The following is a 16,920-nucleotide window of genomic DNA, read 5'->3' as shown; positions in this document are numbered from 1 at the left end:
TTATTTTGATATATCACAGTGAAAGATTTATCGTCCTCTTTTTTTTTTTTTTTTTTTTTTTTTTTTTAAAAAAAAAAAAAAAAAAAAAAAAAAAAAAAAAACCACATCATCTCTCATGAGAAATCAAAAATCATAAAGCATTTAAACTGAATAAAATCTAATACAACATATGAAAAGTTGTGCCAGGTATGGTGGCTCATGCCTTTTAATCCCAGTACTCAGGAGGCAGAGCCAGGCAGCTCTCTGTGAGTTCAAGGCCAGCCTGGTCTACATAGAGAGATCCAGACAAACTGGGGCTACAGGGAGACGCTGTCTCAAAAAGACCAAAAAAAAAAAATGTATTTCAAAACAACCTTAACAGTGTAAAAAAGAAAAACAAACTAAACCCAAAAGAAGCAAACAGAAAGGACACAATAATAAACATGGCAGGGGAAAGGGACAGTACATGCAATTTAATTACTGTAAGATTTTTCAGGAGCTGATAAAAGCACTACTTTTAAAATGAACTGTATTAAAGGGACTCCAGCATAAAGGGTTACAAAAATAGCCTCCTTGATAGTGCATACTGGCTATTATTTATATGGTTGCACTAAGGGACCTTGGAGATAGCCCATTCCAACAGATGCTCATCTCTCTGATCTTATTTTGTCCCCACCTAGTCAGGGGGCCTTTAAAGAGGTCCCTGGGCACATGAGTCATCATGCCCACACCAGGATGCAGAACAAGAAAGATTAAAGACCTGTACAGGGCCAAGTTCAAATTCTCTGGCAACCAGAAGACTGCATGTCAAAGAAGTGGGGCTTTACCAGATTTGAAGTGGAGGAATTTGAAAATGTGGTGGCTGAGCGTGGTGGGTATACAATCATTGAGAAACTTCTTCACTCCTGGACCAAGAGTGGGCCCAATTTGTTCTGTGTCTATTCTCTTCTGTCTAACAAAGAGCTCCTCTCGTGTTTACTGAACAATATATCAAATACGGTACGGAAAAAGCATGAACAATCCTTGATAACAGTTTTACAATGGAAGAAGCTGTTTTTCCAACCCTACTGACTCAGAAGAGCACACAAAGCCACAGAAAAATATCAACTTATGCCCCCATGTTGCCTACACTGTGGAGGAGACATTGCTTTCAACTCATTACTGTCACATCCCTCACACACACACATTGCTCTGACTCAGAGGCATAACTAAGTCAGAAATAGGGAACATGGTATAAGATTAAAGTTACAGATTCAGCTTAGCTTGCAAGAGTTAGTTACATCAGGATTCCAAATCATTCTAGGGCTGATGATACTGCTTTTCTTAGAAGGGGTATGTAGTTCTAAATGTTCTCAAAACATGAGTAATTTGGCTTACAAGGTTATATAAAATTTCCCTTTGTAAAGACTTGTTACAGAGTCTTTCCCAAAAAGTCATTCTCACAGCAGAGAAGTAGCATTAGAAGAAAAGCTTTTCATTCATTACAAGAAAGAAAAATCTAGGCAGCATCACTTGCAAGGCATAGAAGCAACAAAGCTAAGAAAAATTTAGCAAGCAAAATACAACTATACAAAAAAGGATAATCATAACTGAGATTTATTCTATAAATGCAAGGTTAGTTTAATAATTTAAAATCCCAATTTAGGGGCTGAGGAGATGGTTCGGTCAGTAAACTGCTGACTATACAAGCATGAAGGTTACTCAAATGTAACATGTATTTTGACTAGCTGTACCATCTATATCAACATAAAAGCTGGGCACAGTGGTATGCATGTCTAACCCCCAGAGCGAAGGGGCCGGAGTGAGGTAGATCGCTGAAGCTCATTGGTGAACCAGCCAGGCTGAATTGATGACCTCCAGGTTTAATAAGAAACCTGACGCAAAAAATATGGAGAGCTTTAATCCCAGTACTAGTGAGACAGAGACCGGTGGATCTCTGTGGAGAGTGATAAAGGAAAACATCCAACACTGACCTTTGGCCTCCACAAAGTCCCATACACATGTGCACACACCTAAATATGTGTACACACCCACACAAACATATATATACACTAACATACGATAAAAAAAAAATTTACTTTCCCACTGTAAGAAAATAGAAAATTTAGCTATGAGCTCATTAATGTAATATTTGATATGGTGCAACACTGTCAATGCTTTTTAAATTCAATGGGAAACCAGAATTAGAAGAGAATTTCATAAATCCAGGGTTCTCAATAACATACTTAATAATATAATTAATCTGCACTAACGTTGGGTACATTAAGGTCTATTCTCATCACCTCTACTCCACATTCTGCAAGAGGTTCTTGCCAGTGCAATAGTGAAAATAAAAGGTATTAGCATTGATGGTATCTAACACATTATACATTGATTTTTGTTAAAAGATATAAACATTGAATAAAAAGATATAAAACTATCATATTTATAATCAAATGATTATACACATAGACAATCCAAAAGAACCTACCAAAAAAGTATTAAACAATTTAGAAAAACAAAGGGTTTTTGCTTTTGTTTTAATCAAGACATGAACAGCCCTAACAAGGGAAAACACTGATATCATGAACAATAAATTTATGAACTTCTATCCATCAAGATTTCTTTAAGAAAGTAAAAGACATAAGCTACAAACTGGCAGATGATATATTAAAACATCTGTCTAACCAAGGATTCACTTTCCAGACATAAAACAAATTACCAGGGATTTGGGGTATAGCTCAATCATATAGCACATGCTTACCACATGCTTAGTACATGTGAAGCCCTGGGTTCAATTCCCGGAACCAAAAACAAGACAAAATAAAATTCCTACATATTAATAAAAGGCAAACACAAAAAAACTCAAAAATTTAAGAAAAAAAACACAAAATTTACAAAAGATATCCAAAAAACTAACAAGTAAGCTATAAAAAAAAAAAAGTCCACCATTAGTCATTAGAGAAACACAAAGAAAAATGACTATGACAGATCACTACACACCAACCAGAAAGTCTAAAATCAAAGCAGCAAGCATACCCAGTAGTAGTAAAAATGTGAAATAACTGGAACCATCACAGTGAGACTGTAAGTTACTAACAAACACTCTGGAAAACTATTTGACAAAATTAGACATATGCCTCCTGGGCTGGAGAGATGGCTCAGTGGTTAAGAACACTGGTTGTTCTTGCAGAAGACCGGGGTTCAAATCCTAGCACCCACATGGTAGCTAACAACTGTCCATTAACTCCAGTCCCAGGGGATCCAACCGCCTCTTCAGACCTCTGAGGGCATTGCACGACACAGGCGCACTTAACCTACATGCAAGCAATACACGCATACACATAAAATAAAAATAATAAATTTTTTTTAATTAAACTTATGCATTCTATACATATATGCTTAGGGAAATTAATACTTATGTATATCAAAATACACAAAATATTCAAAGTTTTCTTTATAAAAACCAAAAATATGAACAACCAAAAGTTCTATTGATAGGAGACTGAATTGTTGGATCTCATACAATAGAATACTACAAGACAATACAAAGAACAAACTACTGCTGACCCAACAATATGGGTTAACATGAATAAAAAGAAGCCAGGCAGGTATGGTAGCACACAGCACTCAGGAGGCAGAGGCAGCAGATCTCTGTGAGATGAAGGCCAGCTTGGTCTACATAGTGCATTCCAAGTCAGCTGGGGCTACAGGAAGACCTTGTCTCAAAAAACAAACAAACAAAAAAAGCCACACAAAAATCATTCCAGTTTAGCTGAGGCTCAAGAATAGGTAAAACACCTTTCTTGACCAGCATGCAAGAGTTCCTAGGTTCAGGTCTCGGTAGCAGCAGAAAAGATCCAGATTAGCAACCATCTATTTTAGGAGTGAGGAGTACTGGTTATAAAGAAGGACAGGAGAGCTTTGTTGTGCTAGAAACATTCCATGTCTTCATCCTGATGGTAGATTCAGATCATACATATTTAAAAGTTGAGCTACTATACTTAGGATTTGTCCTCATTTTTTTAAACACAAAATGAAAATATTAAGACACTCAACCCTGAGGAAGAATGGGAAAGGAGCTGAATTCCTTAGTGTTTCATCTACATTATTCAGTAACAGGAAAGAGTGGTAGAAATTATTGATAATCATCACCATCAGATGAATGCTTCCCTTATCTCCTATGAAACAGCTGGTCCCTGACTCTTTTGAGCTTGTACAGATAATGTGTATCCTCAAGCACAAAAGAATAACTTGGCATATGTTACTGATAAATGTGGTAAGTGAATTAATGAATATGTGAACTTTGAAGTTACAGTTTATTTGCATCAGATCATTCTCAAAAGAAAGGAAACTAAAAGTGATTAATAAAGATGATTCCAATTTTACCATCACTTTCAATCTGTGTCTACTCAATACTCTGAGGGATGCCATGGGTAATGTCATTTTTCCTAGTAAGAGAAACAACTTTTCTGCACATGTGACCTTGCTGTCTGTCAGACTCCTCCCCTGACCCAAGGAGAACACAATGTGATAATTTTTCAATTTCAGGTAAAATTCTGAAAATGTGCATTAGCAAATTCAGTAATGATTGAGAACTGAGTAAAGAGGTTGAAAGTTTCTGATAACAAAATCAACAGAACTGTTTTCTACCAGTGGAAACAACTTTGGGAAGCCTATTAGAATAAACAAACCTTCAATAGGCAGAAAGCATTCAGAATTCTCCTATAAAGTCTCTAGCTACACAGGTAACCAAAACACATTAGCAGGAAATGTGTGTTTTTCTGGAATAAAGTAAAAAAAAATAGTAAACAGGTTATGTTTAACAAGCTGAAAATGACAGCTACACAGCTTACCTGTTCCAGCACATCTAACTTTAACTCGAGTTTGCTGAGAACCACGTCCCCTCCCCATAGTGAAAGCTGCAGATCCGAAGGCTTTAAGTTCTTGATATAACGATTCACATAGCTCATTAAAATTGGAGTTACGTACGACTCCAGCATCTTTAAGGTTAAGAGTCAAAGCCGGATCCTGAAAGGGGTAAAGACAGAAACACTGTAACTGAATCGGCGGCGCAGCAAATGAAAAGCACTTCTCAGCAAGGTCTGCAAAGGCTTGGAAGTGGCCGCCGACTTCTTCCCACACCCACCACTCCCGGCGCCGACCGCAACTTCCCCACTACCAGCGCGCCTCACCTGGAGGGGCGAGGAGAGGGTCAGAAAAGCCCGGCCTGAAGGGAGCGGGTCCTGGGCGTGGAGGGAGCGGTGTGGCCCGTTTCACTGTAGCCCTTCAGCAGCCCCGCCTGCCCCCGCAGTCCTAGCCTCCAGGAACGCAGCCAGATCTCCGGCCAGGGAAGCCGAGCTAGTGCCAGCCCCGCTCCCGCCTCCCCCGCTCAGCCTCCGCTGACACTCACGCTTCAGCGCGGCGGCGCGTGTTCCACCTCCGGCACCTAAAGCCAGCGGCCGGCGGCGCAGCTCAAGTTCCTCGCCACTTCCGGGTGTGCAGGACCTGGCGATGGGAGCGGCTTCAGCGCCGTCACCGCTCTACTCCGCGGGCTGACAGACTCCCTCCGACCAGAGCTTCCGCAAGGAAGGCCTCCCGCTGGGCCAGGCCAGCTGCCCCGCTCCTACGCTGCTGGGGCTGAGGAAGAACCACGAGGAAGTGCTCCGGGCGGGGGACGGACCCGTAAAGTGGGGACACCGGGGATCCGGAAGTGGCGCTGCTGCGGGAGGTGGCTGCGACGAGAGACCGCACGGAGGTGGCGGTGGCAAGGTCGTGGTGGAGAAGCACGCGCGGCCAATGGGCCGGCGCCGTGGAACACGGAACTTTCGTTCTTCAGTGGTTCCGTCGGCTTAACAGCTGGAAGCGGAACTCAGGTTGGGTGGAGAAGGGGCCACAGGTAGGAAGTAGGAGGAGCGAACTGGGGCGGAAGATTCGAATTTACCTGTGGCGTTTCTTCACTGGAGGGAAGAACGACCTGTGGGAAAACTGGAAAGATGAGAGATGGACGGCTTTGAAGGTTGCGTGCAGACCAAACATGTATGCAGGCCCCCTGGTACTGATATTTCACGAAGCAAATGTGCGGAACGGAGTACGAATGGGAAAAGAAGAAAATTGGGGACCCATTGATTACAGTCTGATATGGGACTTCCCCCAAAAGCTGCGGGAGTAGTAAAATAAACAAGGAAACGGCCCTAGACACAAAGTGAAAATAGCTGATAAGGAAATTACGTTTTAAGGATCAGTGTTGGTTTTGTTAAGCTGGCAAGCTAACACAGAAACTCCTAACTTGGAACAGCACAAGATACACTACCTCGTTTTTCACCAGCTTCTCTTTTGGTAACTTCTGAATAAAACTCAGTGTCTTGAAAATAGACTTCTTTTATAAGATTAATCAGTACCTACTCAAACCTAAAGGTCTTCCCTAATATATATTTCATATATATGTCCTGATATCTATTCCCTAATATATACTGATATGTAATAGCATATATACACTATGTATTATAGTATATTGTGTATATATATGTTTCCCGAAAGAGATTCAATGATTATTATTTAAAAGGAGGGGAGGCATTAACGAGGATACCAAAGTTTAGATTTATTTTTTTAGTAAAAATAGTAAACTAGGCTTCACACACAGAAAAGCAGCAAGCAGTTGTAAATTCCCACCAGCTGCTCCTTACAAAAGCCTTAATAAATAAATGTGGGTATTATGAATACTTAATAAATTAGCAAAATAAGTAACTTTTTAAGTTCTCAGCTTCACTTGAGCAGCAAATAGGTTGAAGCCAGGACTAAGGAGTTAATTTCTACTAAACATAAAGAAGTTCTCAGTGATGTTATACCAGGATCTCAAATCTTGTCTTTAAAGAAAGATGTGTGACAGGCTAACAAAGACACTATTAGGGTGTTAGCCAGGTATTTAAATATGTGACTGATATGCTTAAGCAAAAATAATGCATCAAATGCTAAAGGTCATTTTTCTCTTGAAGCCAGCAAAAAATTGCCAACTTCCTAAACTAAGAATATTATCTGGGCATGGTTTGATTTTAATATCAAAAATTAGTTATTTTCCGTTTTTGTTCCATTTTGCATTCTCTAAGCAGTTAAATTTAATTCCTTTTCACAACTGTGTTTCTTTTTGTTGCTTTTTGGTTTGATTTTGAAGCAAGGTATCCCTATCAGCTATCCTGAATGCTGACATTACAGTCTTAACCACATCTGCTGTTGTGTGTGTGTGTTAAGTAATATGAATTCAGAGGCTTTCTAAATTTTCATGTTTTTTTAACTCAATCTTTTATAATGGCCAGTTTTTGTTGTTGATGATGTTTCAGTAATTGTCTTTTTTTACTTTATTTATTACTTTTATTTTATGTGTATCCAGGGATTGCCTGCATGTAGGTAAGTGCACCTGTGTCATGCAATGCCCACAGAGGACAGAAGAGGCTGTTGGATCCCGTGGAACTGGAGTCTTGGACAGTTGTTAGCTGCCATGTGGGTGCTGGGATTCGAACCCTGGTCTTCTGCAAGAAAAGCCAGTGTTCTTAACTGCTGAGTAATTGTCTTTTTTTTTAATTTTATGTGTATACGTATATTGCATGCATGTAGGTAAGTGCACCCGTGTCGTACAATGCCCACGGAGCTCAGAAGAGGCTGTCAGATCCCCTGGGACTGGAGTTATGGACCATTGTTAGCTGCCATGTGGGTGCTGGGATTTGAACCCAGGTCTTCTGCAAGAACAGTCAGTGTTCTTAACCACTGAGCAATCTCTCCAGCCTCAGAAACTAAAGATTTTTACCATTTACTATGCTGTTAGCTATAGGATTTTTGTAGATGTGTGTTAGCAAACTGAGAAAGTTACTGCTATCTTGCCAGATCTCTTTTTTTCATGAATGGGTGTTAGATAGTAATTAACTTTAAAGAAGAAGAAAAAACAAACAGGAAAGCAACACAGAGTACTTCAATCATATCTGCAGTGTTTTATTTTTCTTTTAAAATAGGAAGAATAGCCGGGCATGGTGGTGCACGCCTGTAATCCCAGGACTTGGGAGGCAGAGGCAGGCAGATCTCTCGCAAGGCCAGCCTGGTCTACATAGTGAGTTCCAAGACAGGGAGACCCTGCTTCAAAAAGACAAAAAAAAATAGGAAGAATATTAATATTTGATAGCTGTTGACTACATAGGTTTTATTTGTTACATGTGTGCAAATTACCTGATGCTTAGTAGTCAACTAGGACAGTATTTCTCAATGTCTGCAGCATAAATTATGTCAGGGCCAGTGAGATGGCTCAGCAGATAAAGACTCTTACTGCCAAGACTGACAACCTGAGCTAGAACCGGAGGAATCCACATGGTTAAAGGAAAGAATTGACTCCTGCAAGGTGTTCTCTGGCCTCACACACAACGCATATACAGATGAAAATAAATTATATCTCACTATATCAAAAAGGCATAAGTATTTAATAATTATTTGCAGTAATTTTTTAATATTTTATTATTTTTTTATTATGTGTATGAGTGTATTGCCTGCATGTGTGTGAGTGCACCTGTGTCATGCAATGCCATGGAGGTCAGAAGAGGGCTTCGGATTCCCCTGGAACTGGAGTTAAGGACGGTTCGTAGCCATCATGTGGGTGCTGGGAATCAAACCCAGGTCCTCTGCAAGAGCAGTCAGTGTCCTTAACCGCTGAGCCATCTCTCCAGCCCCTATTTACAGTAAATTTTAATGAAACAAAAGTTGTCATACAACAGGAGCTATCTTGAGAATCATTTTGTGCTTGGATTTTGCTGAATTAATAGAGATACTATTAATATGTATATTGAGCTGAATGGTGGCTCCCCAAAAAAAGATAAAGATGCATCCCGATACCCAGAACCTGTGATAATATCTTGCCTGGAAAAAGACCAAATATTACATTGTAAGGCAAAATATGTACTTGTAGAATGTTAAGACAGGTTGTGGCTCCTGGTAGGTGAACGTGGATGGCCCACACCCATTTATATATGAGCAGCACAAATTCAACTCAGTGATTTGTCTTTTTTTTAAAGGGGAGGGGGGGACATGAAGTCTGGAGGGCCTGTCAGGATGGATCTCCGAGGAGTTAGGGAGAGGAGTGGGGAGTAAATATGCTCATAGTACACTGTATGCATGTATGAAATTCTCCATTTATTAAGATACTACATTTTGAAGCTGGGCATGGTGGTGCATGCCTTTAATCCAGAGGAAGAGGCAGGTGGATCTCCATGAGTTCAAGGCCAGCCTGGTCTACGTAGTGAGTTCCAGGCCAGCTGGGGCTACAGGGAGACCCTGTCTCAAAAATACAAAAAAAAAAAAAACTTTACATTTTTTAAATGTTGAGAGGAGTTTATCCTGGATTTTCCAAGTTCCCCTAAATCCAATGACAAGTGTCCTTGCAAGAGTGAGGCAAAGGAAGATAATGAAAGCAGAATAGAAGACGGTGCAACCCTGGAGATTGAGACTGGAATGCTAGAGCTGAAAGTCAATGAATGCCGAGAACCATCAGAAGCTGAAAAAGCAAAAACATTGTCCCCAGAGCCTCCAAAGGACTGTAACACTGATGGCAATTCTGGACTTCTAAATTTATGTTTTTTAAGCCATCCAGTTTGTGGTAATTTATTACAGCATCCATAGAAATGAGTACACTAATGCACTAGGTCAGACTGGGGACAGACCTAGTCTTCAGATAGCATGAATATTAAGCCTAAACAGAACATGAGTTAGATATTTATCTTAATTGGCCAAAGACTTATGGAAAGTCGTACAAGAAAATCTGAAGATACATCATTAAGGTCAGGATTTTGTAAGTAAGTACTACAAATCTCTCCCCTGCCCCTCCCTCTCATCTTGTTTGTTCTGCTGCTGTGTATTGAATTCAAGACCCTGTGCATGTTAAGCAAGCACTCTACCACTGAGCTCCATGCCCCTCCCCACCACCCTTTGCAGGAAGATCTTAAAAGTCTTCCTAGGCTGTCTCTGAGTTTAATTCCCAGAACTCACATGGTGGAAGGAGAGAACTGACTCCCTCAAGTTGTCCCCATGCTCCACATACATACCTAGGCATTATCTTACACACACACACACACACACACACACACACACACACAAACAAACACACATAAATGTAAAGGAAAAAAATCTACATAAGTTTTCATTTGCAGTGGTTTTAAAATATGTCTCTACCTTAGAAGGTAGAGCCTGATTCTTATGCCTTTGCGTATGGTTGAGTATGGGTTGTATTTAGAGACTCGCTCCTAAAAAATACACTGTGGCAGAAGTGGCAGTGTGTGTGTTCTGCAATTAAGACATAAAAGGCAGTGTTCTTCCACTAGGTTTATTTGCTCTGAGAAAAGCCAACTGCCATACTTAGGCTGCATAGGTGAAAAGTCCATATGATAATAAACTAAGGCCTCCTGTCAATACAGGAGGCTTCCTTAAGATGTCGAACCTCTGGCTAACTCTTGACAGCTTCAGAAAACACCCTGATCCAGACAGAACCTACCCCACTCATGGCCAGGAAGAGTACCCTTGAATTCCTGAACCACAACAGAAACTGAGGTAGTAAATAACATACTTTGGAGTAATTTTTAAAACAATTAGGTATCTAATGCACCTCTAAATAAACTCATCTTTATTCATGAGGCCTTAACAAAATAGATATCCCAGGCATCCCACAAATCTCTGGAAGCTGTCATGTCATAAATGATTCTTTTTTTAAATTTTTTATTGAGCTTTTGTACATTTCATACAACAGTTTTTAATAAAATTTAGGCCCCCTCCCCCATCCATGCCCCCCAACCCCCTGGCCAGACCTCATGTATTGTGCCATACATGTGAAGTCCTATCCAGTGAAGCATTTGTACCCAGATGTCCTTCAGTGCAAATTCATTCACTGGAGTCTAGTCAGCCTATCTAGAGATCATAAGTAAGGCATATTCTCCTTCACCCAATAGTAATAAGCCTCTAATATTTACAATTCTAGGGCCAGCCTACTACTTATTTCTGGGCCCTTGTCTGATTGAGTGGCATGGGTTCTGTGCTCAATGCCACCATTGCCACAAGTTCACATGTGCGAGCTTCCAGAAACCCTCTGCTTCCCTGTGTTCATGAACCAACCTTGGCTCTTACAATCTTTCCACCCCCTCTTCCACAATGGTCCCTGAGCTGTGGATGGGTAAGGTTTAATATAGGAGTCCTATCCAGGGACGCACACTCTTCTGTCTCCTATTCTTTAAAACTTGGCCAGTTGTGGCCTTCTGTGTGCATCACACTCTGTTGTATAAGGAAGCTTCACTGGTGAGAGTTGAAGAATGCACTAGTTTTCTCTCTACCCCTTGCTCTACTATGTTCCATGAGCCTTAGGTATAGAAGTTCAACTGTAGATGTGTCACCTAGGACTGGGCATCTTTCAGACATATATTCTCTGTGTCTGACCAGTTGTGGAATTCTGCAGTAGCCTCTATCTCTTTTAAAAAAGAAGCTTCTTTGATGAGTGGTATACAGTATGCTTGTCTGTAAATATAAGGATCCATATTTAGCATATGAAATAAACAATTCTTGACATCACTATATCGCATAAAGAATAATGCCACTCACAGGTTAGGTGTGTTGGCACGTGCCTTTAATCCCAGCAGAGGCAGGAAGATCTCTGTGAGTTTGAGGCTATCCTTGTCTACAAAGTGAGTTCCAGGCCAACTGGGGCTACAGGGAGACCCTGCCTCAAAAATACCCAAAAAAAGAGAAAGAAAAAACACCACTCAGTGTGTACTATGAATTTTACAAATAAGAAAATTTAGCCTTTGAGTACTCTGGCGGTTTGAATGAGAAATGTCCCCTGTAGTTCAAATATTTGAAAACTTTGTCCCCAGTTGGTAGTGCTATTTGGGAGGCACTGTATTTGGGAGGAAGTGTAACCCTGCTGGTGGGCTTTGAGAGTTCGCAGCTTCACCCCACTTTGCAGTTCACTCACTTTCTGCTTTGTGTTTGTGATCAAAGATGTGTGCTCTCAGCTTTCAGCATCTCCAGCCATATCTCCCACCATAACAGACACTCTGTAACTGTAAGCCAAAATAAACTCATCTCTAAGTTACCTTTGGTCATGGTCTTTTTGTTTTGTTTTTGGTGTTTTTGAGACAGGGTTCCTTGTAGCCCTAGCTCTTTATGGCATTTTGTCACAGTAATAGAAAAGTAACTAATACAGGCACCATGCCTCATATCCCACAGCCATTTTTAGGAGTAGCTAGGATAGAATCCATGTCCTTCTGAATACAGATATCATGCTGTAAACTATTCTTACTCTAAAAGGCCTGGAAACATAAAGAACTCATTTTTCAATAATGGTGAGAGAGGGTCCTGGAGAGATGGCTCAGTAGTTAAGAGCACTGACTGTTCTTGCAGATGACCTAGGTTCGGTTCCCAGCACCCACTTGCCAGCTAACAAACATTTATAACTCCAGTTCCATGGGATCCTCTTCTGTGGGCATTTCACAACACAGATGCACTTACATACATACAGGCAGAATGCTCATACACATAAAATAGAAAACTTTTAAAAATTTAATAATGAGAGAATAAATGTAAATGGTCAAAATACTAAAGTATACACTTCACTAAAGAAGATACATGGGGGGCTAGTGAAATGGCTCAGTGGGTAAAGTTGTTTCCTGTGCAATCCTGGCAACCTGAGTTCAATCCTCACAATTCATAAAGGTGGAAGGAGAGAACAGACTCCACAATTGTCCTCTGACCTACACACACACACACACACACACACACACATACACCATGGCATGTGCAACCACACATGCAGATTATAAAATATAAATGTATAAATGACAAATTTGAGGCTGGAGAGATGGCTCTGTGGTTAAGAGCACTGACTGCTCTTGCAGAGGACCTGGGTTCGATTCTTAGCACCCACATGGCGGCTAACAGCCATCCGTAACTCCAGTTCTGGGGGAATCCACACCTTCTTCTGACCTCTGCAGGCACTGCACAACACAGATGCAGTTACACACATGTAGGCAATACACTCATCACTCATACACATAATATAAAAATTTTAAAAAAATTTAAATAAATTACAGATTTGTAAGAAATCTTAAGACGATACAAGGATGAAAATTTACAAGTAAAACTATGTTCAACACCATTAGTCACTAGTAAAACGTAATAGAAAATAATCATCAGTCTCCACATAGCATAACTAACTTTTTTTTATTTTGCCTGAATGTATGTAAGTGCACCCATGTCATGCAATGCCCACAGAAGCCAGAAGAGGGGTGTTAGATCCCTTGGAACTGCAGTTGAAGATAGTTGTTAGTGACCATGTGTTTGCTGGGAATGAAACCCAGATCCTCTGGAAGAGCAGCCAGTACTCTTAACCACTGAGCCATCTCTTCAGTCCCTAGCTAATATTTTTTAAATGACCAAGCTAATGATTGCTGATGCTGTGCAGCAATTGGAATTCTCATGCACTGTAAGTAGGAATGCAAAATGACCTAGGAGTTCAGCTACTATTGGAATGACCATTGTTTTCCATTGTTGAAAACAATTTGTACTCTCAAAAGTTAAACATATTGCAGTCAGCAAGATGATTCAGTGGATAAATGCACCTGCAGCCAAGCCTGATGACCTGGATTTAATCCCAAGTACATACATTTTTGAAGCAAAGAACCAAGTTTAATAAGTCATCCTTTGACATGAAACAAACACACGTATATACACATACATACATGCATACACACACACAAATAAAATTTTTAAATACAAATTTATTGTACAACCTGATAGCATCACTCCTAGATATTTAACAAAGAGAAATGAAAGTATAAATACACAAAAATATTCAAACAGGATTATTTGCAATAACCAAAAAGGCATAAAACACTGAAAGATCCCTCAGTACATGAATAAATTGTGGTATAGACATGCAATGGAATAGTACTCAGGGATAAGTGAGTTAGTGACACACACAACAACATGGGAGAAGGTCAGAATAATTGTTCTGAATAAGAATAACCTGACAGAGCATTTTGGGTTTTGTTGCCTTTGTTTTGAGACAGGATCTGACTATTAGCTCAGACTAACCTCAAATGCCAATAAATTTGGCTGGCCTCAAACTCCTGCTTCAGCCTTCCAAGTATTGGGGTTGCAGGTCTGTATTAACAATACTGTGTGAGTCTACAAATACAAGATTGTGTTGTGACAATATTATGTTATTTCATTAATATAAAATGTAAACTAATATTTAGCAATGGAAATCAGATCCATGGGTGTGGGATTGCATAGAATTGTCAAAGGACATGAGGAAAATTTTGAGGGCAATGGAAAAGTTTTCCTAATGGTGATAGTTTCACAAGGGTGTGTGTGTTTTGTGTTACTTGTTGCCACAATGAAATATTATATGCCAATAGAAAGGCCAAGTTTTCAAGAAAATAGACCACTTTCATCTCTAAGACAGAAAAGCAAGGGTAGGTAAGATGCCTTAGTGGGTTAAGGCACTTGCCAACAAGCCTGAAGACCTGAGTTTGATGCCCATGACCCACACAGTGGAAAGAGAGAACTTCTGAAAGTCTGAAAGTTGTCCTCTAACCTACACATGCACACACACACACACACACACGCATGCATACATGCAAACACACACTAAATTAAGTAAATAAATAAGTAATGTAATTTTTAAAAAGAGAAGTAAGTGCCCATGAATGGGAAGACGTTATTAAGGCAGCAATACTATGCAAAGTAATACACCGATATATTAGTTGATCTGAGCATAGTAACACTTATGAATCCAGCACCTTGGAACCTGAGGCAAGAAGATTGATAGCTCAAGGACATCCTATGAAACAGCAAACTCTAGTCCAGCCTGAGGTATATAGCAAGACACTTGTCTCAGGGAGAGGAAAGAAGATGTAGTTTAGTAGTAGAATGCTTGCCTAGAAGACTCAAAGTCATGGATTAAATCCTCAGCACTACAAAAATAAGTAAATAAATCCCAGTGGTGTTTGTTTTGTTTTGCAAAAATGGACAAACTCATTCTACAGTTCCTATGAAATCTTAAAATACCCAGAATGACCACAGCAATCTTGAAAAATAACAGTCTCTCACTTCCTGTTTACAGAACTTACTGTACACCAGGTAAAGTGTCATATGCCTTTAATCCTAGCACTCAGGAGTCTAAATGCAAGAGGAATGTGAACTCAAAACCAGCTTGAGCTACAAAATGAGACCCTGTCTTAAAAAAGAAAAAACTACTATAAACCTTCAGTAATTAAAATAGGGTGATCGGGGCTGTAGAGATGGCTCAGCAGTTAAGAGCACTGACTGCTCTTGCAGAGGACCCAGGTTCGATCCCCACCACCCACATGGCAGCTATGAACAGTCCTTAACTCCAGTTCCAGGGGAATCCGAAGCCCTCTTCTGACCTCTGCGGCATTGCACAACATGGGTGCACTCACATACATGCAGGCAATACACTCATACACATAAAAAAATTAAAATAATAAAGGAAATATTTTTTAAATAGGGTGATATTACCATGAGGATAGATGTACAGACCAATAAAATAAAATTGAGAGCCCAGAACATCTATAGTCATTTGACCTTTGACATGGAGATGAATTGGAGAACAATGTCTTCAACAAGTGTTATTAAGAAAACTGTGTATCAGGGACTGGAGTTTGATTCCCAGTACTCACATGGCAGCTCTGTCACCCTCTTCTGGCCTTTGCAGTAAACATGCCAGTACACATACAGGCATTCAGAACACTTGTACAAATAAAAAATAAATAACTCATTTTTCAAATTTTATTTATTATTTTTATTTTATGTGTGTTATGTCTTCATGTAGGTAAGTGCACCCATGTCATGCAATGCCCACAGAGGACAGAAGAGGCTGTCAGATCCCCTGGAAATGGAGTTACAGACAGTTGTTAGCTGCCGTGTGGGTGCTGGGATTCGAACCTGGGTTTTCTGCAAGAACAGTCAGTGTTCTTAACTGCTGGGCCATCTCTCTAGCCCCATTTTTTAAAATTGTATTTATTATTTTTCATAAATCATTTTTTAAAAAGAAGAAAACTGGGTATCTAGATGCAAAAGAATGATGTTATATAATCAGAAATGAAAATTAGTTCAAAATAGATCAAAGACAAATTTAAAAGCTAACCTATAGAAACTTCAGAGAACATAGAATTATCTGCAAGGGGCTAACGATTCTTTTTGTTTTGTTTTGTTTTGTTTCTTGTTTCTTAAGACAAGGTCTTACTATTTAGCTCCAGCTGGCTGACCCAGAACTTGTGATGTAGAACATCTCAGGCTGGCCTCAGTTTTACAGAGATCCATCTGCCTCTGTTCCCCCTCCTCCAAGTGCTGAGATTAAAGGTATGTGCCACCATACTCCACTTGACAATGATTCTTAACTAGAACACTAAAATCACAGGCAACAAAGGAAAATTTGCATAATTTTTAAAAACTCCTGAGCTGGAGAAATGGCTCAGCAGTTAAGAGCACTTATTTCTTTTGGAGAGGACAGTGTTCAGTTCCCAGCACCCATATCAGATGGCTCACAACCATCTGAAACTCCAGTTCTTGGGGCTCTGATGCCCTCTGGCCTCCTCAGACACCTGCACACTTGTTGTGCACATAAACTCACACAGGCACACACACCTACACACAAATAAAAATAAACGTATACATATTTTTTAAATATTTATTATTTTTATTTTATGTGTATGAGTGTATTGCCTGCATGTATGTGAGTGTACCAGTGTCATTTATGTGTATGAGTGTATTACCTTCATATATGTGAGTGCACCCATGTCGTGCAATGCCTCAGTGGTCAGAAGAGGGCTTTGGATTCCCCTAGAACTGGAGTTAAGGATGCTTTGTAGCTGCCATCTCTCTAGCCTGAAGATTATAATTTTTAAAAATTTTAATTTTTTT

General features: G+C 39.9%; 1 protein-coding gene across 11 annotated transcripts in view; it reads right to left on the bottom strand.

The window, feature by feature from the left end:
• The window catches only part of Vps13b (vacuolar protein sorting 13 homolog B), a 723,076-nt gene extending 716,715 nt beyond the window's left edge, over positions 1-6,361 (bottom strand). For 5 of the 11 annotated variants that reach the window (XR_003849285.1, XM_029562764.1, XM_029562762.1 and 2 more), the window contains exons 1-2: positions 5,154-6,359; positions 4,815-4,989 (exon numbers count right to left, since the gene is read on the bottom strand). Coding sequence is in view for 10 of the 11 variants with exons in the window: in XM_029562764.1 (XP_029418624.1) it covers positions 4,815-4,961 (147 nt within the window). In the remaining variant the exon portion in view is untranslated. Of the gene's footprint in view, positions 1-4,814; positions 4,990-5,153 lie in introns of all 11 variants that reach the window. The other 6 variants (XM_029562757.1, XM_029562758.1, XM_029562759.1 and 3 more) reach the window with 4 other exon arrangements.
• Positions 6,362-16,920: the final 10,559 nt, after the last annotated feature.

This window comes from Nannospalax galili, unplaced genomic scaffold (assembly GCF_000622305.1).
Source record: "Nannospalax galili isolate Female #2095 unplaced genomic scaffold, S.galili_v1.0 scaffold334, whole genome shotgun sequence".
Lineage (NCBI taxonomy): Eukaryota > Metazoa > Chordata > Mammalia > Rodentia > Spalacidae > Nannospalax > Nannospalax galili.
This window is presented reverse-complemented; position numbering and strand designations above follow the sequence as displayed.